The sequence below is a fragment of the Cyanistes caeruleus genome, chromosome 9, assembly GCF_971803275.1.
Source record: "Cyanistes caeruleus chromosome 9, bCyaCae1.hap1.1, whole genome shotgun sequence".
NCBI lineage: Eukaryota > Metazoa > Chordata > Aves > Passeriformes > Paridae > Cyanistes > Cyanistes caeruleus.
The window spans coordinates 20,132,379-20,148,016 of NC_141709.1; the positions used below are offsets into that span (position 1 = coordinate 20,132,379).

At 37.0% G+C, this 15,638-nt stretch overlaps 1 protein-coding gene across 2 annotated transcripts in view; it reads left to right on the forward strand.

The window, feature by feature from the left end:
* COL24A1 (collagen type XXIV alpha 1 chain) overlaps positions 1-15,638 on the forward strand; it is a 126,174-nt gene that overhangs the window by 21,122 nt on the left and 89,414 nt on the right. For both annotated transcript variants that reach the window (XR_015290352.1, XM_086901536.1), the window contains exons 4-10: positions 220-273; positions 3,485-3,538; positions 5,510-5,563; positions 7,634-7,687; positions 13,005-13,049; positions 14,219-14,272; positions 15,449-15,493. Coding sequence is in view for 1 of the 2 variants with exons in the window: in XM_086901536.1 (XP_086757662.1) it covers positions 220-273; positions 3,485-3,538; positions 5,510-5,563; positions 7,634-7,687; positions 13,005-13,049; positions 14,219-14,272; positions 15,449-15,493 (360 nt within the window). In the remaining variant the exon portion in view is untranslated. The remainder of the gene's footprint in view (positions 1-219; positions 274-3,484; positions 3,539-5,509; positions 5,564-7,633; positions 7,688-13,004; positions 13,050-14,218; positions 14,273-15,448; positions 15,494-15,638) is intronic.

Below are 15,638 nucleotides of genomic sequence, written 5' to 3' on the forward strand. Positions count from 1 at the left end.
TTAACTCAAATTTCTCTGATATAAGATACTTTCTAAGCAGAAATCTGATTTGGAGTCAGATTGAAAACACACTTTCTCGTAGTTTTGGAATTGGTTTTCAAATTGAGGAGGTCAGCACGAGCACAGGGCTGGCAGTTAGTGAAACTGGTCTTATCTAATGTTGTGATACTGTCCTTGTGCCAGGTTTTAGCCTCAACTGCTTTGATTTTCTATCACCAGGGTCCTCCAGGTCCTCCAGGTTTACCTGGTCCTTCAGGGAAGAGAGGTCCTCGGGTGAGTAAAACAACTATGTTCTTCTGCACTTCTAGGCAGGTCACCAATAGTCAGATTGGAATTTGCATAATTTTGTTTTTCTCAACTCTTAGTATGCTTGGTGATTATGAAAGTGTTTGATTGTTAACATTTGGCAGATAGGTTAAAGCAAGACAAACAAACAGTTTCTCCTGCTGTGAGCTTCCCGCATAGTTAATTTCATGTATGGGTGCATACACAGAGCATTGTTATTTTTGTACCTGGCTTTTGCTGCTCCCAGTATTAATTTCTAGTTTTTCCATGCTGCTCCCATCTGCTGCAATCTAAGGTCACATTCATTTGTTTTTGGAGTGAGGGGAACTGAGCAAAGCAGGTCACAGCCCTAGAGGAGCAGGCTCAGGATACAAAATTAACCACTGCAGGACAGAGTTGGGTGTGTGTGTGTGTGTGTGTAAAAGTAATCCCCAAAATCTCTTTGAATCTCTTGAGCTTCAGCAGCTTGATCATAGGTTGGTATCAGGGCACTTTGGTAAAGAAATGAGCTACGGTAGGGAATGGTTTATTCCGTGTGAGTGGGTGCACCCCAAGAGGAGCAGGGCCGGCAGCCTTGGCCTGTGCCTGGGGCAGAGCTCGGGCTTTGCCACGGTGAGCTGTGCCCTCAGTGCCATGAACGGGAACAGGCCTGGGCCGCTGTTCAGGTCAGCTGCTGAGGCAAAAGAGGCTGAATCTGTGTTTGTGCAATTGTGTACAAAACCCATTTGCTTGAGCAGTCCCTGAGGTCGTGGTTGATCGGGGCGGGTTTTAGGGGAAGGGCAGCTGGAGGGAGCAGATGAAGGTTTGTTGTGGGGATGGTTTCAGGCCGTGGTAGTTGGGATGTGAGAGGCTGTGGCTGGAGTGCCCTCATCAAGGCAGATTGAAAGTGGGAGATATGGGAGGAGCTCATATGTGGGTTCAGCAGATGTGTGGGAGGAGTTTTGATTCAGCCTTTGAGGGATATTTAAACAAGATCCTGCTCAATACCTGTTGAAAGCCAGCACAGCGCAGGATGGTCTAAACTTGGCCTGATGGGTAGGAAGTGCAGTGATCAAATACGCCAAACACCAAACTAATGCTTTTGAGCATTTTGGAGGCAAGGGAGTAGAAGAGACACATTTAAAAGTGTAAAATGAAACGCATTCCTTCAAATTCATCTCTTCATGACTTCTTAGATCCTTCTACGTAAGAGCGTAATTCTTACAACTCAGTTTATTTATGTTGCACCCTGCCTGTGGCAAGGATATGTCTGGCATTAGAGGCAGGACCTCACATATTCATGAAGATCCTCACAATTGGGAAATTTTCTTTGGTTTAGAGGAGGCTGTTTGTGTTATTAAAGCCATGCCTATTGGTGAGATTGCCCTTACACAGATGCAATTTATTTGGAATTTTTTTTTTCTGAAGGTCTTTTTACAGGTATAGAGTACTTAGAATTCCAGTGCTCTAGAGTGTGAGTTCTCTGGATTAATTATTGTGTAGGATAAGCTTTCCAATGTGAAGGGACAGCTTACAGTAAGGTGCCTGGAAAAGTATGAAAATAGCTGAGATGAACCAGTAGTTCTGAGTTTAAAATATATGGGCCAGGCAAGTCTGTAAAACCATTTGATAAAAAATAAATGGTCTTGAAATATCAATGTTCTTTAGTTTGTACAATACTTACAGATTCATGCAGGTGCAGCTAGTGATGATGTGTATTACGACAGGAGTTTGTGAGCCAAAAAGCCTGTAAAAACTTTGTTGATTTAAAGTTCATTTCCTCATCTAGAAATGAACTGCCCTGTGACTTCAGTTTTCCTTTCCATGAGCTGCCATTTGTGATCCTGAAATGTAACTCAAGGTGTCAAAGGAAAACAGCAGAGTGCAGAGGTGCATTGCCTGGGCCTTCATTAGACTGTGTGTCCAAACCTGATCCTGACAGAGAGCCACAGGCTTGGGGTACTTGGGGCATGAATGATTAATGCTTAGAGATTTCCATTGAGAACTGATTTTAATCCCTGCAATTCTATGGTAAAGAAGTCCACATTTGACAATGTTTTGTACTTCATTCCATGAGAATACTTTTGCACTTCTGTATTCCAGTACTGTGCCCCAGGAGAGTAACACTGCAGGCAGTGAGAGTAGCGCACTGTGGCACTGCAGCTATGTTGGCACTTTCTATTTGTTTCCTTTCTTCTAAATCCCTGAGAGTGCCTCCAAAGTTGCCAGTGTGCAAATTAATCTCTCAAACAGCACATGGGATTAGCATTTCTGTGGAGTTATGTCAACATTGTCATTAGTGAGAGGGAGCACTTAAGAGATACAGCTTTCAGTGTTACTGCAAGGTGTAATTGGTAAATGCAGCCTCGTGTGGCAGAAAGACAAACACCGAGTTTATCTGTTGTGAGACCACTGAATACACAAGAAAGTTAAAAAGTATACTTATTATATTTGGGATGTAGATTTTGGAAGAATTTTGGCCTTAGTGAATTCAACAGAAGCTTTGTTGCCAGTTTACCAGGGACAGATTTTTGCCAGTTTGGTCCTTCAGTACTTGGAAGATGAATAGCTGCTGACAGCCATTGCAACAAAAGTTTTCCCAAATGTGCAATTTTTCAAGGAGTGAAGATTGCTGAATGTGTTGCAGGAAGAGACACTTGCACTGGAAGGCACAGATAGTCTTGATAGCTTACTCTGTTCCTGGATCAGGTTAAGTTGAATTATGTTAGTAACAAGTCCATTTTCTACACTAGTTGTGGGAGAATCAGGAGAACCTGTCATTTACTTTTTTTTAAAAGCATGTGGGATACATTGCTTTGAGGCACCTTTTAAGTCACTAAGAACTCATCCACTTCCTTCCATTTGCAGTATATAGCTGGGTACCTCATAATGTTATTTTATTGATTTTATTCCATTCCATCAAGTGTTGTAGCTGGAGAGCAACATTGCAGTGACTATGCCAAACACCTCTTAAGAATTACCTGAGAAAAAAGAGAAACTGAGATTTGTAAAAGAAAGGGGGTTACTCACCTTCACTTTTAATTTTTAGGAAGATGTGTATGTTTATTTCATGTGAATACTTTGAAAATCCTAACCAGTGATTCTAAAAGCAAGAAAGATGCAGTAAAATTAATCTCTGCAAACCATTCACATTTGTTCAGTGGTGTACTGAGTTATCCCATTTGTTGTTCTCCTTCATTTGTTTGGGTTTTTTTAATAGGGTATTCCAGGACCACATGGTAACCCAGGTTTGCCAGGATTACCAGGTCCCAAGGTGAGTTTATTTATCCATAGTGCCATGTAAATACATGAAATTTTTAATGACTTTTTGGAAGTCCTAGAACTGCCTTCTTTTGTTTACAGGTGGAGACTGCTACTATAAACATATTTTAATTAAATGTAATCAATCAAATTGAACTTCATATCAAAACAAAATAGCAGATTACTCAGTGGAAAGAAAATCACCTACGTATGCAGAATGATGACTTGGAAATGGTTATCTTTGCAAGTAATCTGCACTTCCCAAAAGAGTTCATACAAATGAGCTCAGCCTCTGATAAACTGAGGTTTAAATGCTTAATTGCTGTGAGCTTTTGCTTTGCTTAAAAAAAATAAAAAGGAAAAATGTAGACTGTCAGTCCCTATAAATTGCTATTTTATTATCCATGCCCAACCTTTGATATTGAAATATTACAATATCTTAGACATTATTATTAATAAATATGCTAGAATAATTTTCTGAATATTTATGGAAGTGATATTTAAAGTCAAAGACCAAATACTGAACTGGAAGCTCAAATAACACCTTCAACATAGGCCCTTTAAATAGATTTGACAGATTTGTGCAGTTGCAGAATGCCTTCAACTCATATTTAGTTTGAACAACTTGATAGATCTGTTAGGAAAAAGGCAGCACCATGATTTGTTTAGTATGATTCCTAATTGCAGGAATCTGACATGTCATGACAGGTGCTAAAATCCGCTTGAGGACATAAAAAGAAATTTAATAAAGCTTTCAGTGCCAAATTCTGTAAAACTAAATGACTCTGGCTTCTGTGTGTGTTTTTGTAGTTCTATGGGGACAATTAAAGATAGATAATTAATTTTTACTATATTTATGCTGGCTATATAATAGAATATATTGCTAGGAAAACAACTGTAACCAATTACTCCTAGGCTTTGTTTTATAATTTATTTTCTCCCTCCACTGGATGATAATTTTGATCAGTTCTGTAGCTCCGTCCATGAGTTAAGAATAGAAGGAATTGTACATATGTGTATGTACCTATATGTATTTTATTTAAATATATATATATATTACTAGGTGCTTCATGATCTCTTTAATTTCTGTTAGGTTAAAAGTTATCCTTTCAATACAAGTGTATTCTAAAGTGGTTTTCTCTAAATAAAAGTTAACCACGTGCTCCTGAAGTTTTGGCTACGAAGTTCCAGTTGACCACATTGAAACGTTCTTGTTTGATGTTAAAAAGTGACAGATGAGTTGCAAGGATTTTCTAGCAGTAAATGGAGGCAGAATTTTATTCTGTCTTTAAGGTGCATGAATTTTTCCCTCTTTTGCTGAAGGATCCTTTATGCAGTTGCTTCTGAAGCAGGGCACAGTGTTAATATCCTTGCAGCAAAGCATCCAGCACTGAGTGAGTGCCAGCAGTTCCAGCCAGTAGCCAATCCCTCAGCATTTAATTTCTGATAAACAATGGGGGGTGTTTTTAAAGTAATGTAGGGGTATCCATGAGGCTTGGCTTTATTCTTTGGTCTTTGAATAATAGATTAGAGAAAATCTAATTTTTTTGATTCTGGCACTGTGGGAAGGCTGAGCCTGAGGAAACTGTTCAAGGTTATGGAGTAATACATGCAGTAATACAGCCTGATAATGCTGCACATTGCTGGAGGAACAGCGGGTGTCCTGAAGTGATGAAGACATGGGCAGAGCAATTTGGCTGGAGCATCTCCTCTAATCCTGCTTGGATTTACCAAGAAATCTACTTTTCGAAATTTTGTGACTTCACAAAATTTGGAAAATGTGAACTTCGTTTCAGTGTGAACCTGCACTGTTTTATTTTTTTTCCTAGTTCTTTACTAAAAAAGTTAGGAGAAAAGTATCTATAATAGGAAGGACACTTACATTTTTCTCCTCTTTCTGTAACAGTTGAGAATACTTGTTTTAGCATATACTATTAGAAATTCGCTCCCAATGGTATTATTGAGTTTAATTTCTCTGCAACAGGGCCCTAAAGGAGACCCAGGATTCTCTCCAGGACGGGCAAAATGTGGAGAAAAGGTATTATTTCCTTAATTATAGAGAAATGTTTTGTCTGTCCCATTCTTCTGTGAAGTCTTGTTTAATATTCAGACAAATTATAACAGCAAAATGCTTTGTATTTACTTTGCCACTGGTGTATTTTAACAGTTAATTATGTTAGACTGACCACTGTAGACACAGGTGACATAGTGAATCCAAGGAAAATTAAAAATATATATTAAAAGGCGAGACTTAAATTATGTATTTGATTTAATTTACAAAAATAAAATGTAGGGACTTTTAGAACAATGAAATTGGATTAGATTCACACTGATATAACAAGGTATAGATTCCAGATTTCCTTTGGACTTTGCATTATTCCAGAAAGTTATGTAAAACAGAATTTGGTGATGACATGTGCACACATTACTGCACGTTGTATTGTATTTAACTGCTTTTTAAGACAGGCTCTTGGTGCTAAAATTTCTCCTTTTATATATCAGATGTTTTTCCTGCTACTGCCTCCTAAGCCACTTTAGCCAAACTAGTTGTTGCCGTCTGTGCCCTAAGTATTTAAGCATAAATATTCAGATATCTCATTCTTCATAGAAACTGTAGGCTTCAAAGCTTGTGATTGTTTCATTTTTAGATTGACACAATGATAACACCTTAAATGTAATTGGATGTTTGCATTCTAATGTGTTAGCCTATGCTGTATGTTTAAGAATATCTTGCATTTATGCTAAGTTTTATTGTGATGATGATTATTATTATAAGTAGATCAGTTGTGGAATATTTGTGCCAAGTAGGAAGCACTATAAGAGTCAAGGACTGCTCTCTTTTATGAAAAAACAGTAACAAATTATCATGGTTTACTAGCTGCTGATCTGTACATGACTTATTTTTTAGTGCACATGTGCTGTCAAACCCTAAAATTCGCTAATATGTATGTTGTCAGCATTCAAGGGCTGTTGAGAAAAAAATTCAGAAGTATCTTTGATGCACTGATGAGAAATTGCAGTGCAGCTTCTATAGAAATATCATTATTTTGATCCAGCCAGCTTTTTGGCAATCAGATCATAGTGTGGTGAGCTGTATATGGCTGCCTGAAACCCAAGCTGTGTTCTCTGGCATGAACCCAAGCAGCCATAGAACAGTCTAAAGCCCACTCGTATATTTGTATGACTATCCTTAAATACATGTAGACTGAATCTATAATCCACAATTATGAGATTGATATGCATTTTCATAGTTCCCATTATTTTGCATTAATTTTTCCTCTCAAGTCAAATTTGCTCACACTAGTTAATGGACTTAATTTACTTGGACCATAACTCACTTCCAGGATGCATTCCTTGACTTACTGGATTTGAATTTGAGCACTAATAATGAAAGAGTGAATCTCTTTACTGTCAGTCCTGAGTAAGAAGAAAGAGCTGAAAAAACCTACCCTCCTTCCCCATCTGCAAAAATCATAAAAATTTGTGTACTTTTTCCATCTCCCCAACATTTGAGATGCTCTGATTCTTATTCCCATATACCATCGTGTGGCTGTGAGGTTTAAAGAACCTGAAGAGAATAGCAGTGTTCCCCTATAGCCTTTTTGTCCATATGCATCTCTCAAGTTGTCTTTCACACAGATGAGATTTATGCTGTGTTTTGCACAGCACGTGCCACAGTGGTGTCCTGGCTCTTGGCTGAGGATTGTTAGCATAACATTAACACAATCAGTACGCAGTAGTAGTTAAATATATTTATTAATTTGAGGTGAAACCACTTGTTTTTGAGGAAAGAGTTGCCTCAAGAGCTGTATGGCTTCCTCACTCCTGTTTATGTTGGTTAAAAGTAAATGTCATGAGGTTGTGAACTAAGTTTGTTCCAGCCAAGATTTGTCCATGTTGCAGGAGCAGATGTGGTGCACCCAGTGGCTGCAACTGAGGAACTGTTGCCTTTTCAATTTTCTTCCTCTAAAAAAGTAATAAAATTCAAACATTAGCTAGTTCTCCATACCAAATGTCCAAAAGTGCAAAGATATTAAGTGCTACATGTTTATAAACCTGGATCATGTTCCAGTGAAAGACATTGATTCTGGATGTTTTTGTTGTATAGGGAGATCCAGGCCCCATGGGCTTTCCAGGCCCCCCTGGGATCAAAGGCCAGAAGGTAAGATTCTGTTCTCATTTCCATATAACTCATCCTGACTCAAATCTGTGCCCGCCAGGTGGATGTCTGATGGTCAAGAGGTGAAAGAAGAACTTTAGGCTTGCACTTGGTACTGTGTATACTGTGTAAAACCTCCCCTTACAGCTAAATTGAGATCATCATAGCAGGATGTAAATCAAAGCTGTTTAGGTGGGTGTTCTCCAAAAGGCATGGCGTGCCCCTGTTCAGAGAGAAGTGCTACTAGGGAAGGTAGACTTACCTGGGAAATCAAACCATTTTAATTCAAGTGTGTTCAATTTCAGTATAGGTATATAATATAATACAGCATATAAAAGGTTTTTTCATGTATACTTCTGTATTGTGTATTTTGTAGTATAAAAAAAGATTTGGGATCATGAGCTCAGTATTTCTGCATTAGAATTATTTGTCTTTTTTCAAACCTGTGCCAGAATTGCTAAGATACAACTCAGGTGGAATGAATTCCTATTTTGTGTGTTATATAATGTGGTATTTTTAAGATGAGAAATTTCAGTTGCAATTTACTGCATTTAACAAATATATCAAAGTTATCACAGTCCCATGTATATGGGAAAGCATAAGGTAGACATAGTTTTGGAAGAGAACATCAAGGATGATGATGATGATAGAGGAAATGAGACTACCTTAAGAAAATGAGCAAAATAGACTGAGTGAATATAGTTTATGTGGAAGGAGAGGTCACCTGGCATAAATCCAGTAGGCTGCTCTGATTAATCAGGTGGTGAGAAACTGGTGACAAAAATCAACAAGCAAGATCAGAGAAAACTACTATTAAATGATGTCTTTGCAGAATATAGTTTGGTGTTGCAAGTATGATAGAAAAACATGGAGACCAGATATCACAGCAGAATTTTGAAGTAGTATTTGGCACTGAAGGCAGCTGCAAAAGGGTGGAATTGATTATTAGAAAGGTAGGCCCTGGTATTTTTTACTTTAATCTTTAACATAAGGAGAGAAATATTAATTAATTCTTAGCTCCTTTGACTCTAAGGAAAAATGGCATTGCAACAAAATTTATAGTCAGTAATGTTATGTTGTAGGGTGGCTTCATCCAACATTATCTTGATCTCAAAATGTTTGACAATTTTTTTTTACTATCTAGTCATTAATTTCTAGAATTGACCAAAACAAGTAAAAATGTGAGCAGAAAAGGAAGTTCTCATTAGCACCATGAAGATCATGGAAATTGATTTTGCTAAACGCATGGACCACTGTTCACTGAACTGAGAACATGCGTAGCTGTGACAAGAATTTGCATTGCCTCTGTTGAGAGTTAACCTAAAAGCCTGGACAGTAATAAGTTTTGTCGCTGTTGAGTACAGGCAACCTTAAGATTCTGCAAGTACCATGTTTTTGTTTAATCAGGTTTATAGGTTTGCTTTGAAAACAAAGTATTTTATGTTTAAAGGTTTTTAGATGGGAAGCAGCTGTCACTTGTTCTGAATTGAGGCTGGCATTTGGGGACAAGGAAATGAAAATCTTATGGGCATCATACTTTCTTCCTGCCACAAGAATTTGCTCCTTGTCTGATGGTTAGATTCTGTGGAGAATCATACTCACTTGATCACTGGAAATTTTACTCTCTGTTTCCATGTTGTGCACATGAGACACTAACTAGAACCATGTTTGAGACACAATCCAGGTCAAGCAGAAGCTAAGAATACCAGCTTTTAAACAGCACTACACCCATAAACAGTTAAAAATATTTCACACTTATTTTTTTTTAATGGAAAGCCCACAAGTAATTGTGTTTTAAATAATTGACTTTTAGATATTGCTTTTTGGTATTTGTAAATAGATAAACATGCTGTTAGCTCATTGTGATCTCAGAAATTATTTTCACAGGAGTGTGAGCTATGTAGCTGTGAAGTAAACCAGCTACAAGAAAGAAACTGCAGAAGAATCAAATACATCCTTTTTGCTTTGTACTCCAGCAGTGCTAAGAAATTATGTATTGATATATATTAAATTAAAATGTTATAAAATGAATTATATAATTACATAAAATAATATATTGTTAATTACAATAAAATCATGATAAATAAAATAAAATTATTGTATATAATAGAATGATATTATGATATGTTATATTTTGACATACAATATAGAATTGAATAAATAGCATATTTCCAATATTCTTTCTCATCCAGGTATGAAGAAAGATAGAAAAATTCTTACATATGAATTAATGGCATCCCATATTATTTATTTATTTATTTATTTATTTTTCATTTTTAAATCAGCACTCAAAACTTTCCTTATATCAGTCTGGAGACCTCATAGGGCAGAAGGCCCCTCTTTCCCTCTCCCCTAAATGGTCCCAGACTGTACAGAGGGGCAAGGACCTGTCCCTGAAAGGCAGAGCACTTGGGGCTGTGTTGGCAGCCAGGGGACAGCACTCCTGGGCCCGAGGCCATGGCAGAACATTAGAGTCATTGCAGTGCTGTGGGGTTATAGGTGCCTTGAAAGACAGTGGAAAAGAGTTCTACAGAGATTGGCTACAATTTTTGCTCTAGTTTATTCCTTGTATGTGACAGTAAATTGTGAGAACCCAGGTCTTTAAAATCCTGATAAAATTTGCATGCTGAAGTAGAGCACAGTAAGAAATGTGGAAGGAAAAAGCTTTGTTTCAACCTGAGAAAGGCTTCATATTTCATTTTGTCTTTACTTTGACATCACATAAAGGGAAGGCTGGTATGCACATTTCAAAAGCAGTATACTTACGTTAGTATCAGCATTATGCTATTTAGTGTTAGCTTTATGCTACTGAGTTCCTCCCAGTGCTTCCTTGAGCAGAAGGAAACTCCAGCCCTGTGAGAGAAAAGTAGCATTTCCATTCCTTGGGATATTTAGGCTGAGTTGCTAGGTGAAATCTTAGTTGTGGCATAAAGATCAACAAACAAGATAGAATGGAACTATTAAGGAAAAATAAAAGAAAGCCATTCTTTGATGGAACATTTTTTCAAAACTGGAAGCAGTACAGTGATGCTGTGGAACTGATAAGTAAGCATTGTGAGGACTTGTGACAGCACACGGGAGTCCATTTATTTGCTACGCTTACGTTCTCTCTTTTACAGGCTATGAGAACTTCTTGGCAGTCTAGTGGAGTTGCCAATGTTGTGCTAGATTTTAATTACAAATGCCTAGAAATTCTGGTAAAGCACAATGGGTAGCAGTAAAATGGAACGACTCAGCCTAAACAGCCCTTGCTGTCATATACAGACTGCTGTATACAGACTTCTTTCAGTCTGGGTCCCACTGTGCTGCACATGGTAGAAGTCAGACACTTAAACTTGCTACATTTTAGTTGGCAGTAAATATTTTTTCTCTCACGCAGACTAAATTATTCTCACAACTTGCTATGTTTTTGAAATGTGCTTGAAGTTTGTAATTGGAAGCTTCAAACCATTCTGTTCCACATTGAGCTTTTAAGTTAGAGAATTAATCTTCATTAGAATTTGGAAGGTAATTAATTTTTCAAACTGCTGCATGTGAACTTGTATTCTTATTCTTAATTTTCATCTTAGCTCAGAGTAAACTGCATCTTAATTATATGGGTATGCTCAAGAATACAAACTCAAGCTAATAATAAACTTAGAATAGAATTTTAAGAGGATTAGCTAAGTCTCAAGAAAAGAAACCTGTGTGTGAAAACTGTCTCTTTGGAATGGTACTCATTTTAGTAGCATGGTTTAGTTCTATTCCCAACCAGCACTGAGTTAGAATGAATTAAGGCCATGTTAGCTCTGGATAAAAATAAGGACATACTATTCTAAAATATGAGTTCAGAGCAGTTTTCCTCTGGCAGAAATAAAATGCTGTTGTGTAGCACACCAGAAATCAGTCCTTCATTTTTTGTGTCTGTCCACACAGGTGTTAATCAGCTAAAATGACCCACTTTGAAAAAAATTGTGGTAAACTTTTCTTTTGGCATTTCTGTGTATAACTTTCCTTTTTTTCTAGTACAAAATTCAGAAGGGGGTCTCTTCTAGCTATACCTACTTCAGTTATTTAAGTATAGAGAGAAGATAAAATTCTGTAATGGATAAAATTCATGAGATAAGGGATTGGCTGGGACTGTAAAAAATTGTAGTTTCCTGAGAAACTACAAAAAAGCTAAAGAGGAGTTACTGGTTTATGCTAAAATTGTCACCAAGCAAAAAAAATTTATCTTTTAATTTTGTATATGATAATAAAATTAATTTCATGCAGCAATATTGTTGTGGTCACACAGAAGCTTATCCGAAACTTTGGAATACCTGATCTGCTGAAATTGGTTTCAGAATTTCTTTTTATTACAGTGAATCTCAAGTCTCTACTGACTGATGAGTATCATCATGTTGCAAGGCAGACAGATGTTTAACATCAGCCAAGACACTCCTGCTGCTCACTCAATGTCCTTGAGTCCAAGTTTATGATAGATTTCTATCCAGAATAAGGATTGCTTTGGTCTTCTGTCTTTCAAGCTGTAGTTTTTGGACTTGTGTATTCCCAGCATCTCTTGCAAGGGATGTGGAGACCAGACACTTGGCTTCTGCATCAGTCATGCAACAGTCAAGCCTCCCTTCTAGGCCAGCTTGTCTGGATATGATTAGTCCAGTGTAAACATGTTCAAGAAGGTGTTTCCTCTTTCAAGTGCACTGATGGAGAAGGCAGACTCCAGCTCTATATTAATTCTTCTTTTTCTTTAAGAGTTAAAATATGCTTGAAAGGGTTGATGCACAGGGAGTGAAGTTTGAGTTTCATCTTTTTCTGTGGTTCCAGCACCACAGAGAAGATTTCTGGCATGAGGCTGTTTTCACTATCACTATAAATTCCATAGTGTAAGAGCCAAAATTTGTTCTATGTTAATTTTAAAAAGAGATGTTTTGTGTCCTGGAAGGTCTGTCTTTTCTGAGTGTGTCCTAGAACAGTCTGGGATGACCCTCTACACCTTTTCTCTGAACTGCCTTGTTCATAAAGGGCATTGTGATAAGGATTTGGAACAGGGAAATGCATGGTACAGAATCTGTGACAGCATCCCATGTATTCATTTGTTTAAAAGACCACAAGTCTGAAACTGCCTTTAAGCATACTGATGTCTTGAAATTGTCTGAACTGCCAAGTTTTCTTCTTTTCTCTAGCTCAGTTTTCATATGAGCTGCTAAATGTAAACCATGCTAATTCTGCAGGCAGACAAGTCTGGATGTTTTTCTTTGATAAAGAGAGAATAGAGTAGAAGAAGGTACATTTTGTTTGTTTAATTGTATTTAACACAGATCTCTTTCTCTGCCTACAGGGTCTCAAGGGTTACCTGGGGCTGCAAGGGCCACGGGGTGAGCAGGTAAGGGATGCAAGCACAGTGCACTGTACTCTGAGATGAAAAATTAAGATAGGAGAAAGTATCATCCATTATAAGTGTTCAATATAAGCAAGCTGTTAAACTGCTTAAGGAAATACTGGACAGGTTTTGAACCAGAATTCATATTGTGTAGAGATCAGTGTGGTAAAAAAGTAGTCTAAATGAAATGGAAAAACCAGCTCGTTTTTCAACTACCACACCAGCTGGGAGGATGTTGATGTAAAATTCTTACAAGAGGCACTTTTAAAAAGTCTACTGATTGAATGCATTTTTACATCTCCTAGCATGTAGGAAATGTAGTAGTTATTCAGTACTTTTTTAAGCTTCCTTGACAGTTCAGGAAGAAATCTGAATGTAATTTCAAAGACATCCAATTGCTAATATCTCTTGTTAGCCTTTATGAGGTTCTCAACAGCAGAGTAGATGGAAGGGGTCTCTGTTTGGATCACACTGAAAAGGAAATGGTGATGATAACTGATGGCAAACACCTGAAAGGAGATGAAAACTCAAGGACATAATTCACGACTTTCCTGAGTTTTATGCCCAAACTGTAACTGAATGAGTGGTGATTTTTATTACAGTCTCACAAGAAGTTTTCTGTGATGCCTGTAATCTATCAGTAAGATAGAAATAACTAGTGGAAGAAAAAAATGGTTGATTCTTAACATCAGAAGAAGAAGGTGGAGAGAACTGTATACATTTGTGATTTATCCAGTGCTATATTGACCTGATTCTGGAAGAAACAAAACAAAAATTGGCTTTGTAAAGACATGAGGATTTTTTAATGGAAAGTTTAATGTATTTGTCTGAAATACATCTAAGACCAGTGCAGTTACCTCATTTTAGTGATCTGCCTCCTATAGCCCTCCTGAACTATTTTTGAATTATGAAAATAAGGCATGCACTGTTGTATTTCACAAAAACTTAGACAATTTTTAAAGGATATGTGACTGAAACTGGCAGAGTTACTTATGTATGATGAGTCAGTTTTTGGGTGTTCAGTGTAGCTTGCTTAAAGAGTAATTTTTCCATGTGCTTAAGCTGTGTCATACAAGTAGATGTTAAAAGAGAAATAATAAAACAAACTTCAAACCATGACATTAAACATGTTTGTTGTTTATTTTCCTTCTCTTTCTTCCTTTTCCACTTAGGGAATTCCAGGAATGACTGGCAGTATTGGGGCAGTTGGTTACCCTGGCAGGCAGGTGCAGTAACTATACAAATGTCTTTGCATTTTATTATTTGTTTTTCTCATTTATTCTTTTCAAAAGTACCATATCTATCTCTTTTGAAACTACTAATTGTAAAAATGTATTTTTTTACATTGTGTAATTTTTCTTTGAAACAAATTTCTTACTCTGGTAGCGACCTAGAGGGAATGTTGAGTCTCATGGCTTTTAAACTTTGATGTGTTAGATGCAGGAATGCTGTTCCTTTCTGGAATATATAAATGGCATTACCAAAGTACTGAATGTCTGAATACTTTACAGTCCCTTCATAAACCTCATGTGGTTCTGTGTGGTTTATCTTCTTTGTATTTCAAGTCCAGAAGCAGTAGGAAACTGCCTGTTCCTCCTGATTTTTCACCAGTGTGTTTATTTCACTGCTGAAACTATTTCTTCAGTCCTTTAGGGAAAGGGAACTTAAAAGATTTGGTGTTTTTTTCCAATTGGGGTATTTTTTGAGAACCAATAAGCAGAAAGCAGCTTTCTTTAAATACCAGTACTTACATAAATATTGATTTATGTATAAAGTAACAGATACCTCAGTGCAGTTTTACAAATAAGATATAAAGTAGAAATACTCAGCATTTTCCTCATATAAAGGTATATGAGCCAAATTGACAACTGACTTTGTGGTTTTGTGTCTGCTTAAAGGGTGAATTTTACCAATACTTCAGTGTTTTGTTGGATTAAGTTTGTAATGGCTATATATTTTTAAGTTCCATTACAATATTTTATAGTGTAATGGATGATACCATTTTTTGTGTTGAATCATGTAAAATAGAGCATTTGGACCACATACAGAATTCTGACATTTGCTTGAATATAATTGAAATATGTCCAAATATAAAAGCTCATAAACAATCCTGTAAAATTATGTCACTGTAATGGCTGATCACTGTGTCTGGAAAAAAAATTTCTCCCAGAAGAAATAATTTTAACGTAATGGAAGTTACAGTCATGATCTGTGTTCAAACCACACATTAATGGGGGACCTTTCTGAACATGGTCCCAGGGGACTACTTGATGACACCTTCAATCTTAAAAAATTCAAGAATGTGTTGCCAGTTTACAGTTAACAAGTGCTGTTGCATTTATTTTACATAGAGCATATCTGGTTGTTTAAAATTAATTACAACCCCTGTCTTTTTGTGACAGGGCCTAGCTGGACCGGAAGGGAACCCAGGTCCTAAAGGAGTAAGAGTAAGTAAGCATCTTAAGCATTTTGATATACATGCCTATTTTTACCCATACAGTAGGTAAAAAAGGGGGTGTGGAATTTAATTCAGTTGTATGCCTGTAGAACCACTTTATAGAAGCTACAACGAGAAAATACAGAGTTTCTTTC